Here is a 17,302-nt window from a genome sequence, read left to right as displayed (position 1 = left end):
AAGCTTTTTCTTCAGTGGTACAGTGGTACCTCTGGTCACGAACGGGATCCATTCCGGAGGCCTATTCGCAACGTGAAAAGCCCACAACCTGAAGCGCCGTATCTGCGCAGGTGCCCTAAACCTGCTGCATCATGAGGCACATGAATCTTGTAGCTTTACAAAATAGATATCAATTAACCATTAGGGTTCTAGAAAAAAACACCAAGATTATCAGAAGCCTGAAGCATGCTGATAGTGTCATTAAATAGTTCAGTCACTAGGTGGCACTAGAGTTTTATCTCTGAAGTCAGGATGCTCTCATTGTGAGAAATAAAATAAAATCAATTAGTAGTAGTAGTAGTAGTAGTAGCAGTAGTAGTAGTAGTATTTCTAGTTTAACGTGATGTGCCCTCTAGGCATCCCGTGGCAATAAGAGCATAATAATAGAATCATGAATATGGAAGGACCATCTATCTACTTACCAATCAAGATTACAGGGTGCCACTGTCAGAAGGATGATGCACCATACATCACTATCAGTATTAACAAATATCTCTGTAAGCCTGAGAGACAGTGGAAGGAGGAAAACCTTCCTTTCTTCAGAAGGAAATATGCAGGAAAGTGGGTAGAGGGAGATCAGTATCTGTACTGCTTTCTGGAAGCTTAGAATTGAAATTCCTAAAGGGATCTCTCTGCCAGTTTTCCGAGTAGCACACTCAGGAGCTCTTTCTATTTGTTGTAAGCCAAGATGGTGGGGACTTGAACAAATCATAGAAACTGTAAAGAGAAATGTGCCTGTATCCCAGTTACCACTAAAGCACGCCAATGCAGTTTACCATCTGCACACCTGGGCTGCATCCTTTTGTTTGCCCCTGTAGCAATATTACAAAGCCATTATTGCCGTCACTACAGACTATGCTTTCAATTTATTTTTTTGGTAAGGTGTTTTGAAAGCTGAAAAAGGCTTAAATGATCTCAGGTTTAGCCTTTTCAGGTTTAGCCTCATCTTTTCATTTCTTAAAACTCTGGGCTATCTACAAAGCCAGAGATATAACATCTTAGAACCACAGGACAAGAAAGTACAATGAGACCATGTGGTCAAAGGTTTTGTTTGCAAAAGTGAAGCATTTATCCACCTTCACCACAATTTCCCATAAACTAATCTACACTGTCTAAACCACAGCATGCCAGAGGAACAAAGAACAAGTACACTGCAGGTGTACAAATACATCCAGATAACTCACTCAAGCAAACTAGACCACATATTTTAAGTGGGAAAAGGAAAAAAGCCACCAGAAAATCTAAGCAAAATGAAAATGCCTTCCCAACCTCTAGTGTAGGATAAAACAACAAAAGAAACTGGCAGTCGGTTTCTTACCCCAAAGCAAAACTGACTCACTCTAATCATCAGAAATCCTTTTGATGCTTTCTGCTTCTCACCACAAATGATGGTATCAAATATGGCTGCTTTCATTCAACTGTGGTTTTTTTCACTTGCAATTTGAAGAACCAGGGTCTTAAATCAGAATCCATCGAATTGTCACAGCAGAGTTCTATATTTTATATCAGAATAATCCATGACTAGCATTGTCATTGCGGAAAAATGAAACCAAGATTTTTAGAGACCCACCAAAGTACCCAAAAAAGAGCAGTCAGACCCAAGCAAAATGGAAATTTAAACAGCAGCAGAGTTATGTACCAGGCAGAAAAACTATCTAATATCAAATAGAATGGGGGTAAAGACCCCGGCAACGCATTGTGGAAAAACAGGCAAATAGTTTTGTCACTACTGCCTTTCTCCTTGCCCTCTAACATTACAGGTTTGTAACAACTGCTCCTGGTTTCCTCTCATTGTTTCTGATTATTTTCATGTACTTGCATACAAAATGGAAAGTCTATCTATGGAAGCATTGTCTATCAGTGGATCCCTTCATTACACTCGATCCCTTCATTACAATCCTGAAACTGGTAATGAGGTAAGGAAATGAGCATATCACTCTTCAGATCAGGTGTCTCTCAGAAAGTGGTAAATGAACCCATTAAATTTTAATAACATCCTAGTTTACAAACTGTGTTCCATCTGTTATTTCTGCTCCAGTGCTATCTCCTATTAGACTCAAAATAATACATTTGAAAAAATGTTTACAGCTTTCTTCCAAAGTAACCCTGTAAATCAGTAGTTTTGCTGCTATGAGCAAGCCTATTTTGGTCTTTACAACCCCTACTTGCTGGAGGTAGCCCGCTTAAATTATTAGCCTGTCTATCTTAGGGAATAAGGACTACTTTTAAAGGAGACAGGTGATCCTTCCCTTACTCACATCTAGAGAAGTGAAGTCCTGGAAAGCAACATGGAATGGGCTCTTTGGAATTAAACTGACAAACTGAAAAAAAGGTCTTATGAAATATTTTCCCCTTTCAAGTAAGTGAAAATCCTTTAAACATTTTGTTTATGTAAGACAATCTACAATGTTAGGGAATCAAAATTCTAAAATGTGCACCACCTACAATCCTTCATTGTTTTTGAATTGCTTTCTTTCTTCTGGTGACCTTGAGTCTATAGTTTTTAGATACTAGAAGCAAGTATCCCACTTCTGCTATTCTTTTGACATGGCACCTCTCTTGTGCTTGGCTTTTTCATCTGTTCTCCTAAATTTATGTGACATAAATTCTGCTACAGATTGGGAAACAAGAAGCTTATTGCTGTTCATTATTCATTACCCTTCAACACACAGACTGTGGGGCTACAATTTCAAACTCATCCCTTCCTAAAACCAGATACATTACTGATACTGAAATTTGAGTTGCAAACCACAACTCTTCCCATGCATCTCTTTCACGCTTCCTCCAGTAACTGGATTGCTTCTGCAATTTTGGCTTAAAAGCACCCATTTCTATTCTAGGTTTCCCCCATATACGGTTCTGTTCAAGTCAACCTGGATATTTATCTCTCATAGATATACTTGTGTTTTGAAGTCTCTTTACCACTTATGTACTGATGTGAACTGTTATTCTACTGCTGCAAGATTTCTGGTTCAAAATTTTTCAGTCAAATTTTGGGAAGGATTAAAATTGGTGACAACAAATGGAAAAGTCTTCTTATTTTCTTGTGACAAATGCAGGGTTTCAACAGCAGTTTTCAAAGCTGAAAGGAAAGTTAGATGAGTGCATATATGCACAATATGTGCACACATTTACCCAACTCAAGCAGAGCATATTTCAGATGCCAAAGTTATATGCTTTAACAATGTAGATGGTAGGGAGCTACATGAAGATACTGAATATCAGATCAATAAGTAAGTTTCAATACTTCTGAACGGGCCAATGGGGGGGGGCAGTCAGGTACACTCATCCTGCGCCTCAGAGGGCTAAGCTTAGAGTTTATAACTTTATTCTAACAAAACTCCCTCCCCAGGCCTCAGACAAACTCTGCACAGACCTGTTTCTGATATACTGCACCATCAGTTTCAGTAGAGTATGCAAGCTGTTTGCAGGAATAACTAACAGTGGTGCAAATTTTGAAAATGCATGGACTGCAAGCCTTTCAATAAATGTGGGAAATAAGCCATTTGGTACTCACAAATTGCCTTCGAAGTTTTGTTTTGACCCGCTCTGTCTTGGTTTCTGTGGGGTGGATAGAATAGCTGAGGGCACTTAAGTGGTTGTCCACTGAAAGGCTCTTCCTCATGTAGAAGGACCGAGTTCTCAAGGATCTGAAAGGCGCCTCGTCCATGGCAGTGCACAGCCTTGGCTGAGGGGCAGGTTCCCTCACAGATTCAGCACAATCATCTTCCAGCTGCCATGCTTCTCCTAGGACAGAGGAGTAAGAGAGAGAAAAGGACCCATAGCCATCAAATAAGGATCCAAAATTAACACTTTTGCTACAAGATTTCCACTTCTTGTCAACATTTTCCTCCGAAGGATAAAAACCATGTTTCCATTAATTTAAGCAACTGTGTTTCCTTCCTGGAGTGAAGATGCCAGCATGAACAGCATGTTTTTCTCGTCCTTTATTAAGTGTGTACTGCCTAGGTGTACTGCCTAGATGAATAAATATTATTGGTGTGTGTACTCACACAGGTAATGTAAACCCTTGTCAGTAGCTGTAAGATGAGGGTGCAAGCAGTATATCACCTATCTTTTTGCTAGCATGAAACGAGGTCAAAATGAGGGTGCAGAGTTAAGTGAACATTCTATGGACCAAAAAAAAAAAAAACAGTCTGAGAAAGAAGAACATGCATACAAAAGGCAATAAATATTTTTATGAGAAAAGACTCAAAAAAGGTCCATTAAAAATTGAAACCTCTTAGCACAGAACACGCTGCACAAATATAAGGAGCTGGTGTTCTATCTAGTCTACAACAGTTTAACTACCAGAAGCTCTTTAGGGTCTCAGGTGGAGAAGTTTCCCACAGCTGCTACCAATGATAGCTGCAGAGGCCGTGATCCAACCTCTCTGGTAACTGGCACAAGGGAAGCAGGCAGAGGCCCAACGGAGAGCTGTGCAAAGGTTATCACACCAGGAGAAGACAGGCACTGTGAGGACCCTTCCCCTGCCATCAGAGGGGTGCCACTGGCAGCCAGAAACACAAACCACCCTATCATGGTCCTTCAGAAACACAAACCACCCGATCATGATCCCTTCAGTCCCATCCTAATCACAAATAAACTAATTTGAGAGAGTCTCACAAAAACTCTCCAAAACTATTTCAAAGCAAATGATGTAGACAAAATAACAACCCCTCTCCTTTGGAACACCATGAAAGCGGTCAAAAATTAGCAAAACAGAACAAGACATCACAACTCTCTCATCACGCTACAAACATGAGCCAAGGACTCCTTAAACCTATAGAACAAAAAAGGAGGGAACTCAACTCACTAGAAATCAACAAAACAATGATCAATATTCTATATTCAAAACAACACTTTTACGAGTCTGGAGGGAAAAACTTCAGACTATTAGCAAACAGGCATAGGAAAAACGACCATCATCATCAATCTTTATTACGGTCCAGAGACCCAACAAATCGTTACAAAGCAATGCAAAATCAACCAAAATAAGAATTCACTGCATCACTAAAAAAGACGGCAACATAACAAAGAAATAAACTCAGAATTTGCGGAATTTTATTCCAACCTAACCCACCTGAAGAGGAAATCAGAAAATTCCTAACAGGGCTGACCATGCCAACCTTAACTGATGAGGAACAGAAATTCATTGACAGTCCTATCACCCCAGAGGAAATAGATACGGTCCTCAAAAAACTGAAACCACACAAAGCCCCAGGGCCAGACGGCTTTACAGAAGAATTCTACAAGAAATTCAAAGAACCCCTGATGCCCTACATGACCTGTCTATTTAATGACATCATAAAAGAGGGCCCCATTCCTAAAACCTGGACCTCCTCTAAAATAGTATCTATCCCAAAACCACTCGAAGACAGCCTCAAAGTAAAATCATGCCGCCTGATATCATTAATAAACCAAGACTACAATATATTCACATCAATCTTGGCTAACAGCCTAAAAAAAATTCTACACAAATTAATAGCCCCAGACCAGACTGGCTTCATCCCTGTTCGCAATATAACAGACCCTATTAGGAAACTACTGAATATAATCAAACACAGCAAAACAACAAAACTCCCACTGACAATTATGCGCCTAGACATCCTCAAAGCCTTTGATTACTTAGAATGGAAATGCCTACTAGCAGTACTAACCAAAATGAAATTTGGTCCCAAGTTCTTAAAAACCCTCAAACAAATTTACTCCCAAGCCTCAGCATAATGCAGGACTAACAGTGTGGACTCTAATACCATAGCTATCCGAAGAGGCACAAAACAAGGATGTCCACTGTCTCCCTTCCTCTGAAACCCCTAGCAATCTGAATCTGAGCAGCAACAGACATCAAGGGAGTGGAAACAAAAGGCAGAACCTATAAATTAGGGCTTTTTGCAGGTGACCTGATGTCACGCCAGACCCCATAAACACAGTAGCTGCCCTAAACAAAGAACCCAACACATTTGCAATGGTGTCAGGTATTTGAGGCTATGTGTTTCAACACACACACCCTCAAATATCCAAAAAGAATTCACCAACATCACTAAGGTAAAACTCTGCCACACCAAGTTCAGATACCATGGGGTACAAATAACGAGAAACCTCAACAAACCGTACCTCCACAATTACAACCTCCTGTGGTGACAAATCAACAAAGACTTGAGAAAATGGAACAACACCAACTTCAGCTTCTCAGACAAAATAGCCATGATCAAAATGATCACCCTCCCAAAAGTAACCTACTTATTCCAAACCCCCCAATCTGATTCCCCCAACCCAACTTCGCAAATGGCAGAAAAAATTACACTCGTTTATCTTCTCACACAAAAAACCAAGAATAAACACTAAAAACTAGGGGGTACTCAAATGCCCTGGCTAACACATCACCAATTACATGTCTTCTTAAACAATCCAGTAATAAAATCAGCACCAACCAGGCCTAAAACAGTTGGATGGCGCCTTGTCTCCTCCTTCCAGCAACTCCTACAGTCAAGCTGGTGCCAAATGTATTGCTCTGCTTTCATTTGGACCACATCAGCAAGACCAAGAGGGTGGTCTTATTGTCTGAGCAGTCCAGGACCTTCACGGGAGGCAACAGTTACAAGTTATCCGTCTCTGCAGCCACAGCAAGCACTGTGATTTTCCAGTGGTTTGACTTCGCCCCCGGAGGTACACTGCACTGCCTGCTGAGACACATGGGGCAAGCAACAACTCTGACACACAGAGAAAAAAGAAACTGAAAATGGAGGTGCATTTGTAATACAGGTAGTTTTTAACTAGAAAATGTTTAGAACCATGTTTCTTAATGATTTAAGGCCAGAATAAGCAATTTTTTTCAGCAGGGGGCCGGTCCACTGTCCCTCAGACCTTGGGGAGGGGGGCGGACTATATTTTGGGGTGGGAAACTGAATGAATTCCTATGCCCCTCAAATAACCCAGAGATGCATTTTAAATAAAATGACACATTCTACTCATGTAAAAACACTCTGATTCCAAGACCGTCCGTGGGCCAGATTTAGAAGGAGGTTGGGCCGGATCCAGCCCCCGGGCCTTAGTTTGCCTACGCATGATTTAAGGAGTCTCCTGAAAAGGCGGCTACAAAAGAGCTGTCCTGAAGCTTTTCCCAAACCTTTGGCAGAACATAAATTGAATTAATAATAAAAACAAAGTATACAGGATTACTTACATTTATTGAAACTTACCTGTAGAGGGCACTGTACATCCTTTTTGACAGTCAGGGGCAGAGTGATTTCTGTAATGCTTCTGTTCTGGCATATCTTTCTTGTACAATTTTGAATCTAGAAGTGGAACGCGGTTTATGATTGGGGACTGAGGAATGCTGGGAAGAGTCCTTGACTTTCCTAGTACAGGTCTCTGTGGCTTTCTGTCTAATGACCTTTAAAAGGAGAAAAGAAAGAGATTGCAATCAGATGTGCCTATGATTACATTTTTTATTCCTACTAGTGAAGTAGCAGATTTTTGAAATTGGGTGAGTTCAGAACACAAGACCCACCTTGAGTTGAAAACAGTTTTTACTCCATATTCCAAAACCCCTTTGAATTTAGCCATGTTCATCATGAGCAAACCCCACCACCATCTCCAGAACTTACATTCAAGAAATAGTAACAAGATGAAGGGGCAAAGAGGGGGGCGCTACTCATTTATATTTTCATTACACTGAAAAGCTTTACCAAAGCTATTGGCACAAAACAGGATTTCAGGGCCTTTAGTAAAGATCCTGGACCACTCAGAACTACAAATCCAATAAATCTCATGCCAATGAAAATACAAAGATAAGCCTTCCATTTCACCCTGCCACCGCCACCAGTCACTGCTTCTGGAAGGTACGGTAAGTCAGGGAGATTCCGAAAGGGGGAGGCAAGCTAGCTGCAAAGATCTTTACTGAGCCTTTTTTACAGACATTCCCAGACAATCAGGTGCATTTTATGTTTCTTTTTTTACTCCTTTCAATTCAAAATGTGGATTCCAGCTTAACTTCAGTAAGAAATTTCTGGCAGCTAAGAGATGTTAGATGGCCGTCTGTATGTATGAGATTTCTGCATTGCAGAGAGTTGGACTAGATGGCACTTGGAGTACCTTCCAACTCTACAATTCTATGCTTCCAAGATTCTAGGGTGGCTAAATATTATGCTGTTTCTCCCATATCAGTCTCTACAGCCACAACAGGCACTGTAACTCTCCAATAGTTTGACTTTAGCCCCAAAGGCACACAGAGACCCAAAAAGCCAATCCTTAATGACTGATTCACCTCCTTTCACTTGGATTGGCTCCACTTAACAGAAAAGGCGAGAAGTCTTATTTTCCAAGGCCAAAAAACTCTTCTGTCATGCTGATTGGGCAGCTCTGGGATACTGGAAGCAGGGACTCTGCTGCAGAAATAACAATGGGTCTTTCACTCCCTGCAACCCTGGACCACTACACCGCTGCTTACAGATAACCATCACTGGAGTCAGAGAAAAGAACTCACACTTCTGGGGAACTGATGTTTTGATCTGCTCAGCTGCAGGCAATGATTTATTAAGGATGAAGTAAAGAACAAGGGATACATGAAGAAGCATGGAGCCCAGTCTCAATTATTATTTCACAATTTTTTTTTGGTCTATTTTGCTTTCCAGTTCTGACAGTGGAATATATTCTCTGGGGATTTGCAGATCTGTGCTTTCTTTCTTTATCTCTCTTTCTCTCTCTCTCTCGCCAAACTAGATGATATTTAGAAACACATGAAACATCTCCATTAAGGAAAAAAAAGTAAAGCATAGCATCAGATGCTACAATCAAGAGAGGCACAGCAGAGGGAGGGACTGGGCTAGATGGGCAAATATTGTGATTTTTAATTCCTTGTAGAAGGCAAAAGAGTCACCCAGCATCTGCAAATCCCTCCCAAAAGCATACCTACCACACAGCCTTGCTGCAGGTGGTGACATTCTACTAGCAAAGGCCCTCAAGGAGAGTACATGAAGATTGCACAAAGGTCAGGTATAATCAACCACCAAATGCACCAAGGCCTATAAATAACTGTTGTTTTGCTTTTTCAGCTGTGGACCTCATAATCAATGTTTGACAAGGATTTTAAAAATTATTCCACCTAAAGTTATTAACTAGTCATTATCAATTCCTACCTGCTGAGCAAACCATGAGGGTATGGAAGATTGTATTGCTACTAAATTTTGCCCAGATGTATTTGCTGCTTGGGAATCAAAGCTATGACATGAAGGGGTGCTTGCCAATATTAAAAGAATGGCCACAGTATACAAACATTTTGAGTTCGATAATTATTTTAAGTTCCAAATACAGTATATAGGATGGATAAGGTGTTTAGATCAGACAAACCACTTGTGCCCTAGATCCTTGCCCCTCTTGACTGATAAAAACTAGCAGGGATGGGATAACTGACTGGGCTGGGGAGATGATTAATGCCTCCTTCTGAGAAGGGGTAGTGCCTGCCTGCTTGGAGGAGGCAGTGGTAAAACCACTCCTCAAGAAACCCTCCCTGGCTTTGGAAAATCTAAGTAAGGACCAACCAGCTACTAATCTCCCCTTCTTGAGCAAGGTTCTTCAGCAGGTGGTTGTGGACCAGATCTTTTAGATCCCTTTCAATCAGAGTTTTGGCCCAGTTTTGGCACAGAATATGCTTTGGTCACCCTATATGAAGACTTCTGTTGGAAGAGAGACCTCATTGACCTCTCAGCAGCTTTTGATACCATTGACCATGGTATCTTTCTGGAGCAGCTGTCCGAGTTAGGAATGGGTGGCACCACTTTGCAGTAGTTCCAGGCCTACTTGGATGGATGTTTCCAGAGGGTGTTTCTTGGGGAGTATTCTTCAGCCCCATGGTGCCTTTAATGTAAGGTTCCTCAGGATGTGATTTTATCCCCTATGCTGTTTATCATCTACATAAAACCCCTGAGTGGGGTTATCTGGATGATTGGAGTATGCTGTCACACATAGCTGATATGCTGATGACATACAGTGCTACTCCTTTAAATCTGCAGGTGAAGCAGTGAATGCACTGAACCATTTTCTTGCCTTGGTAGTGGACTGGATTAGAGCCAACAAACTGAAGCTCAATCCATGTAAGTCTGAGGCACTGTTGGTGGATGGTTCCCTAGGCCAGATGGATGGAAGGTGGCCTGTTCTTGATGGGGTTACACTCCCTCTGAAGAAGCAGGTACCTGGAGAGACTTGGGGTACCTCTAGATACTTGGGGGTACTTCTGGACCCATTGCTGTCATTTGAGGCTTAAGTAGCCTCAGTGGCACAGAATGCCTTCCATCAACTTTGGCTGGTGGCCCGACTGCACCCCTTTTGGACAGGGACAGCCTAACTACTGTTGTCTATGCTCTGGTAACTTCTAGGTTAGATTACTGCAACACATTATACATAGGGCTGCCTCTGAAAACGGTAAAGAAACTATTGCAGCAGCCAGGTTGCTCACTGGGGCAAGACAGTTTGAGCATATTAATGTAGGGATGAGCAACCTGCAGCCCTAAATATGTTGCTGGACTACACAGTGGCGTAGCATGGGTTGTCAGCACCCGGGGCAAGGCAAGTAATTTCAACCCCCAACCGCACTGCACGCCTGTCACCCCCCCCCCTCCACAGTGGGCGACGACCCGGCGGCTCAAATCAGATTTGCACAGCCAGCACTGCAGTGAGAGAGAGTGAGTGAGCCAGGTAGGGGCAGAGAGCTGCGAGTGAGAGCGCCCCCCCCAGATGTTGCGCCCGGTGTGGCCAGCCCCCCCTGCACCCCCCACGCTACGCCACTGGGACTACAACTTTTTTAGAGGGAGAGCATTTCCTTCAGGGCTGCAGTGGGAAGGATAGGCTACAACTCTCACTTCCCCATATAATGCAATTCTGAAAAATATTGCAGCCTCAAGCCTGGTATTATTAATTTTCAACTGATGTGGCTGTGTCATGCCTCGTTTGGCCTTGAGCTAATTTGGACATATGCCTGGCTATTCTAAACAACCAGAAAAACCAAAGCCTCCCAGATTTATTTTGGTGACCCACTTAAGGCAAGAGCTCTCAGGTAAGTGTAAAGAGAGCTGCAGGCTTACTTTTCCACCTTCAGCACAAGCCAGAATTAAGTGCAGGATGCACCTATACATGCAGCAGGTGTTGTCAGAGTATAATCCACTGTGGACTTCATGACAAATGTCAAGTACCAGTAATTCATCCTAAAATTCCATTACAAAATATTCCACTGGATATGGGGCCGCTCTAACATTCAGAGTGGCTTATGGTGCAGTTCAGAGTCAGTGTGCCATTAAAATATCCACTGGTAAATTACTTTTCTTTAGAATCATCCCCTTATCAAAAATCCTGGATGGATATTTTACATGAAAGTGCTAGTGCTTTCAAATAAGTGATCCATTACAGTATGTGCATTTTGAGATCACTCAGTCATGTAGAAGACTGTACTCCGTAACTTGATACCCGGCAGACACCAGTCCTAGATTTTTCTGCATGGTATTCAACTAAGTTTTAGTCATAGTAGACCCATAGAAATTACCTAAAATTTCTGTTATCTTTGACCATTGACCATGCTGGTTGGGACTGATGGGAGCTGAAGTCTAACTAAAACTGGAAGGTCACAGGTCAGCCACCCCTAAATGCAAAGTGGACTAATTGTACTTCACTGAATTTTCACTCATAATTAAATCTTTCCATTCAACTACTCTGGAGCAACTTTTCAGATTTATTTAGTTGTCTCATTAAATGCAAACCAGACAAACATTCAAAACTCATCTCTATAGTTTTGGAGTGTGGAAAGAGTAACACATATCAAAGGCTACTTCCTCCTCAAGAACTCCTTCCACCTTTTCTATTGTACATTATAATTAGTTGATGGATAGTAGTTTTATTGAATTAAACTAACGGGCATTTGCTTGTCTATAACATCCTTTTAGCAATGGCCTAAGACCCAAACAAATCAGAAAGTTTGATTCTTAATAATATTTAAATTGAGACCACTGGAATTCTTTCATCTCTAACACTCATTCAAAAGAGATGTCTGAAAGCAGCTTGAAATGAACTGTACAGTCTCTTCCCATATAGCTGGAGTTGTACTTTCACCTATTGGACACTGTCACCTCTCGATTCTTGAACTGAGGATCAGCAGCAGTAAGCAATGCAGCCAGGTACTAATAAAGACTGTTTCTTAAAGATCCATCTATTAATTTAAACTGCGCAACATTTGCTTATTCGCGATATACTGATAAGATCATGATAAGATCATGAGATAACTAATTACCCAAAAGATAGCTATCTCACAAAGTTGTCGTCACGGCCAGAACTCTCTTCACACAAATGCAATTATGTATACATCAATGGAAGAAAGCTTAGCAGTTGATATTTCTATCTCAATATATTAAGTATGATGATGAACACAAAAGAATAATCAATTCATAATTGGTATTCTCTTTAGCTAGCAAAAAAATGCCCCCCAAAAACATTGGTTTCTTTTGGAATTTCCCTAGTAAAATAAGTTAGAAACTCTGACATGACCCAGCCAGAAGCTACATGGCAACATGGAGAAACACAGTACTTCTGTGCACAGAAATCATATCCTCCAGTACAATCACATTTCCCTTCCCCCGCCCCCCGCTTTGTCATGTCTCATGCCAGCTGCCTGTTTCTAGGAGATAACCTAGCAATACTCTGTAATGGCACCGATGCTGGGATGAAGTGACAATGCATCAGGGTGCACAGTTTTACCTCTCAGTCTCCTGTATTGACCACATCTAATTTCGCTTGTAATAAGAGCTTGACTAGGAGAGGGGCTAAAAAGAGGGCAAAACATGGGACTGAGAGGGCTTTCAAAAAAGATGGGGCATGGGGACACAAACCAAGCACCATATGAAGACGATGAAGTCATGCAAAGCACAGAAGTCCCATCCCCTGACAACAGGACATCCACTTCAATCCACCCTTTAGTCTACAACCTCAGTGGATGCTGCTCCCAATATATTCAAAGGAGCTGGGACAGAGCAACAGGAGCTCACTCCGTTGTGGGGATTCAAATCACCAACCTTCCGATTGGCAAGCCCAAGAGGCTCAGTGGTTTGGACCACAGCACCACCCGCGTCCCACTCTGGGGGATAAAGAAAGAGGGAAAGAATCATATACACAACCTTGAGCTCCTGGGAGAAAAAGTGTGATATAAATAAATCCAACAAATAAATAAATCATGGAAGTCATTTTTAAACAGGCCTCTTAGAACTGTTTTCCCCACTAGAAGTTAACCCATATGCTTCCCCCCACTCTCAGTATAGCATAGACAGATAGTAGCAGGCTCAGGAGTAGCTGTGCTGTCCACAAAAGCCAAATAGCAATAGTCTGGGATTACAGCTACTACCTTCTTCCTTATCAGTGCCAACTGACACAGGAAAAATGCTTGTGTGGACACACCATAAAATTATGCTTACAGGCTCAGTATTCATATCACATTATAGAGGAGGGTTTCAGACAAACACTTTCAATACATCATATCTAGATTTTACATATTTCCCCAATGAGCAAAGAGACAAGTAGAATTCTTAAGTAAGCTGTTTTTAAGTGAGAAGTAACAATTATTAATTATGGTCTTGACAATCGTATTATGGAAACCTTCGTTTACATATGTGGAACACACATGAAAACTATCATCTCATTAAATAGCAAAAAAGGGAACTAAAATCATGGAATGATCTAAAAAGAGGGAACACTACTTATGCCACTCTCAACTCTATGAAAGAAGCATGAGATACAAATAGAATCCAATATATTTTCAGCAACCACTGTTGACAGTAATTTGTGCCTTCACATCCTTGATTATCACAATTTCCTAAGCAGAATGACCCCAGAAGATTGCTCAGAGTGTCATGGTGTAAAATGAAATAACTTTTCTCCACCAGAGAACAGGCAAAAATAATTTTAATGCACTGATGTTCTATGGTCTAATGAAAGCACTTCATTGCCTTTCTGACCTATTCTGGTTTTTGACCTATGGACCCCCTATGGATCTCATACCTTGTGCATCTAAAAAGTCAACTACTCCAATACAACTTAAAACTGGCCAGTATAAAGCTTTCCTTTTAGAAATAACAGAAGTGGAATGAACAGTTTGAGGAATCAAATAAGCTCTAAAGAGTCATGCTAAATTTTCTGCATAACTAATAAGGTGCTTCCCTAATCTATTCAAATATTTGAATGAGTAGATGAAATATGGGCCACAAATTACAGTTTATGTGATTGTTAAGTGTTCAGAAGCAATATATTAAAACAAGTTTGTTTATAAAAGAGAGATAAACTGGTCTGTCTCAAACTTCAGTTTACATAAACTAGCAGTAGAGGACCACAAAGCAAAGTGATTGCTGCTTCTCTCAATTAGCCTAGGGAAAAGAGAAAAGTACTCGAACGTTCCCTTTCAGGATCTCCTTCATCCTGGACACAGTACAATACAGGCTGTGACTCTGTGATCTGGCTTTATCAGACCTCAGGAGGAGACTCTCAAGGGGGCAGGTAGAGCGCTTGAGGGCCTCAAGAAAAGTGGAACCTCAGACTCTCTGTACTTTGAACAGCTAGCCTATCAAAGCGGACAAGTGGGATGGGTGCTACTCTCAGGGTATATGAGGCAGCTGTTGTTTTTTACTGTAGGCAGGTGTTTGCTTTCAAATAACAGGTGGGTGGAAACATACCCAACACACCAAGTTCAAAACATTAAATTCTATGCAGGCTGTACTGTAGCTTATTACAGTACAAAGAAGCAGCCTGACCACTCCAGCACTTAAAATTCAAGTTAATTTGAAGATATTGTACAGAACAGAACTGTGGAATTAAAAAGGGCCTCAAGACAGGAGTTGAAAACCTGTGGCCATCCAGATTTTGTTGGACTCCAACTTCCATCAGCCCCAGCTAGATAACCAATTATAAAGAATTATAGGATTTGTAAGTTTAATGAAAGGGAAGGGTTCTCTACCTCTACACCCCAAAATCCAAATCTATTATTGACGTTCTATCCTTGCTTACCCAGGTAGCAAGGAAATAATCTAACTCAATATATAAATCTTAGACTGCTGCTACTTTTTTATTAATTACTGAATACAGACCCAGGCTTTCAAATTTCACCACTACTGCATTTAGAATATATATATTTTAATACACATTCTAGTTTCCATGATATAGCACTTTGTAATGGTTTTAATTTTTTAATTTTTTAACATTTATATCCCAAGCTTTCTTCTGTTATGGAGTCCAAGGCAGCATGAGTGATGTTTCTAGGCAGTTGCCCATCCAGACACTGACAGCACCCCAGGCCTGCTTAGCTTCAGCAAGGTGATGGTCTCAGGAGCCTTTAAACTATATTCTGGGTTCAGAGCAAATCTGCAGAACCACATAAGTGCAGACACTGCATATTCAGCTCTCTAAATGTAGCCTAGTGCCCGTCTACAGGATCAGCCTTTCAATCCTCTCACGTCTTAAATTTGTACTGTAATTTGCATTTTAAAATAAATGATGAGTGAATTTGTTCAGATTGTCACCACCATAGTGCAGTTTCTCCAGAAAGTATTTACACAGCTAATTGCCCATTGCTCAGGACTTAAACATGCATGAAAAATCCAAATACGGTGCTCCAACTCTTGTCAAAAAAGTCTGCCCTCTCCTCCCTTGTTAATTTACTTTGACTCAAGGGTAATGAACAGGACATGTTTATTCTTCATCCATTAGCCAAAATGGAAATAAAATTAAATAAACACCTATATGTTTATTCTGTGGAACAGATACACCTTATAATTTCTTACTCTCACTTTGTTCAGCTGGTGATGAGTTACCACCTTCAGCACTCAAGTTTTCATGTTTCAAGTACAGAGTCTATCAATCATTCCCTTAGCTTTTCTCTCAGACCACAGCTTTCACATCGCTTATCAGCTAAAACCACAACTGCCTAATGAAAGTAACATCCAAACTGGCTGGTATTCACCAAAAACTCACTAAATAAATATGACATGCCTCAATAAATCAAACTCAAATTCATCCATGCCAATAATGCAAAGCAAAACACACACAAAGCTGTTTCCCACATAGCAAGCATTCAGAATATGGGAATGGTCGGATGAAAAAAATGTTTTTCAGCACAGCCTCTGGCTAGCGAAAGCATTGAAATATGTAGCCACAGATAGGAATCCACAGGGTGTCACATTAGGAATCATTGTCTGGACACTCAGGAACATGCCATGGACCTCCTCCCATGAAAAGGGTTTATATACACCAAATACATGTGGAATTTTACCTGCTTTCTAGGCATCCTTTCAATTTGTGAAGCAATACATAAATCTAACTAATCTAAACTAAACTAAACCATTTATATTTTAACCCCAATTTAAAATATTTCATCAAAGCAGTGTGAAGTTTTCTGCTTACTGATCTCTATCAAATCTCCTACTAATCCATTTAAACTAAAGTAAGAATAAGCTCTACTGGCTTCTGCTTTGGCTTAGTCAAATCTTATTTTCCAATGATATCTTTCTGTAAATCTACATTGCACACACCACTTCTCTCAAAGTGCGTACTACCTATGAATAGCACATTTCTTGTCTGTTAATTAAGGGCCAGTTCACACAACCTTCAGTTGCAAGGGCAAGAATCAATTTCTGGACAAAAGGTGAGCTGTCAACTTTCAGCAAAGTAGCTCTCTGACTTTAAGTGGCTGCTCTACCATATGTCCAAATCTATGGAGTGTGCATTATGAGCTGAGTGCTTGTAATTAGGCAACACTCACAAACTCTGGGCCACATCCAACACTGCAGCTCTGTTGGTGGCGCATAAGACTACAATGAGTGCAACAGAAGTTCCTTTTCTTCTTCTATCCCTCCTGCTCTGCCCATCAACTTCATAGGACTGGGGGACCCTCCCTGGGGGGACCAGGCAGGGAAGAAAGCAGAAGTCCCATTGTGCCAATGGTGCCACCCTGGCAAAGCACTGGATACAACCCTCTGTGAATTTATGGTGAATCCACTCTGCACACTACTCCTTCATGAAAGTTACTAAATTGTGTATGAAACAGTGACATTTACAATTTTCATTATCTGAAATGGTTGCCCATTTCCCCTTGGAAAACAATACACAAATGAAAAGTTATTTCCTTTTCTTTCACATGTCTCTGCATTTTATGCTATTTTATTGTTTGCATCATTTAATTTTTTTGCAATCCCCCTGTAAAGAGGTATCATAATACGAGGGATATAAATATATAAAATAT

General features: G+C 40.9%; 1 protein-coding gene across 9 annotated transcripts in view; it reads right to left on the bottom strand.

Annotated features, from left to right (window-relative positions):
* The window catches only part of LOC128401994 (ankyrin repeat and fibronectin type-III domain-containing protein 1-like), a 315,884-nt gene that overhangs the window by 244,494 nt on the left and 54,088 nt on the right, over positions 1 to 17,302 (bottom strand). For 7 of the 9 annotated variants that reach the window (XM_053365682.1, XM_053365690.1, XM_053365687.1 and 4 more), the window contains 2 exons: positions 7,242 to 7,435; positions 3,557 to 3,786 (listed from right to left, as the gene is read on the bottom strand). In XM_053365682.1, coding sequence (XP_053221657.1) covers positions 3,557 to 3,786; positions 7,242 to 7,435 — 424 coding nt within the window. Of the gene's footprint in view, positions 1 to 3,556; positions 3,787 to 6,473; positions 6,575 to 7,241; positions 7,436 to 8,308; positions 8,430 to 17,302 lie in introns of those variants that run through there. The other 2 variants (XM_053365689.1, XM_053365691.1) reach the window with 2 other exon arrangements.

Source organism: Podarcis raffonei, chromosome 14 (genome assembly GCF_027172205.1).
Source record: "Podarcis raffonei isolate rPodRaf1 chromosome 14, rPodRaf1.pri, whole genome shotgun sequence".
Classification (NCBI taxonomy): domain Eukaryota; kingdom Metazoa; phylum Chordata; class Lepidosauria; order Squamata; family Lacertidae; genus Podarcis; species Podarcis raffonei.
The sequence above is the reverse complement of the archived record's forward strand: the minus strand, read 5'-3'. Positions and strand labels throughout refer to the sequence as shown.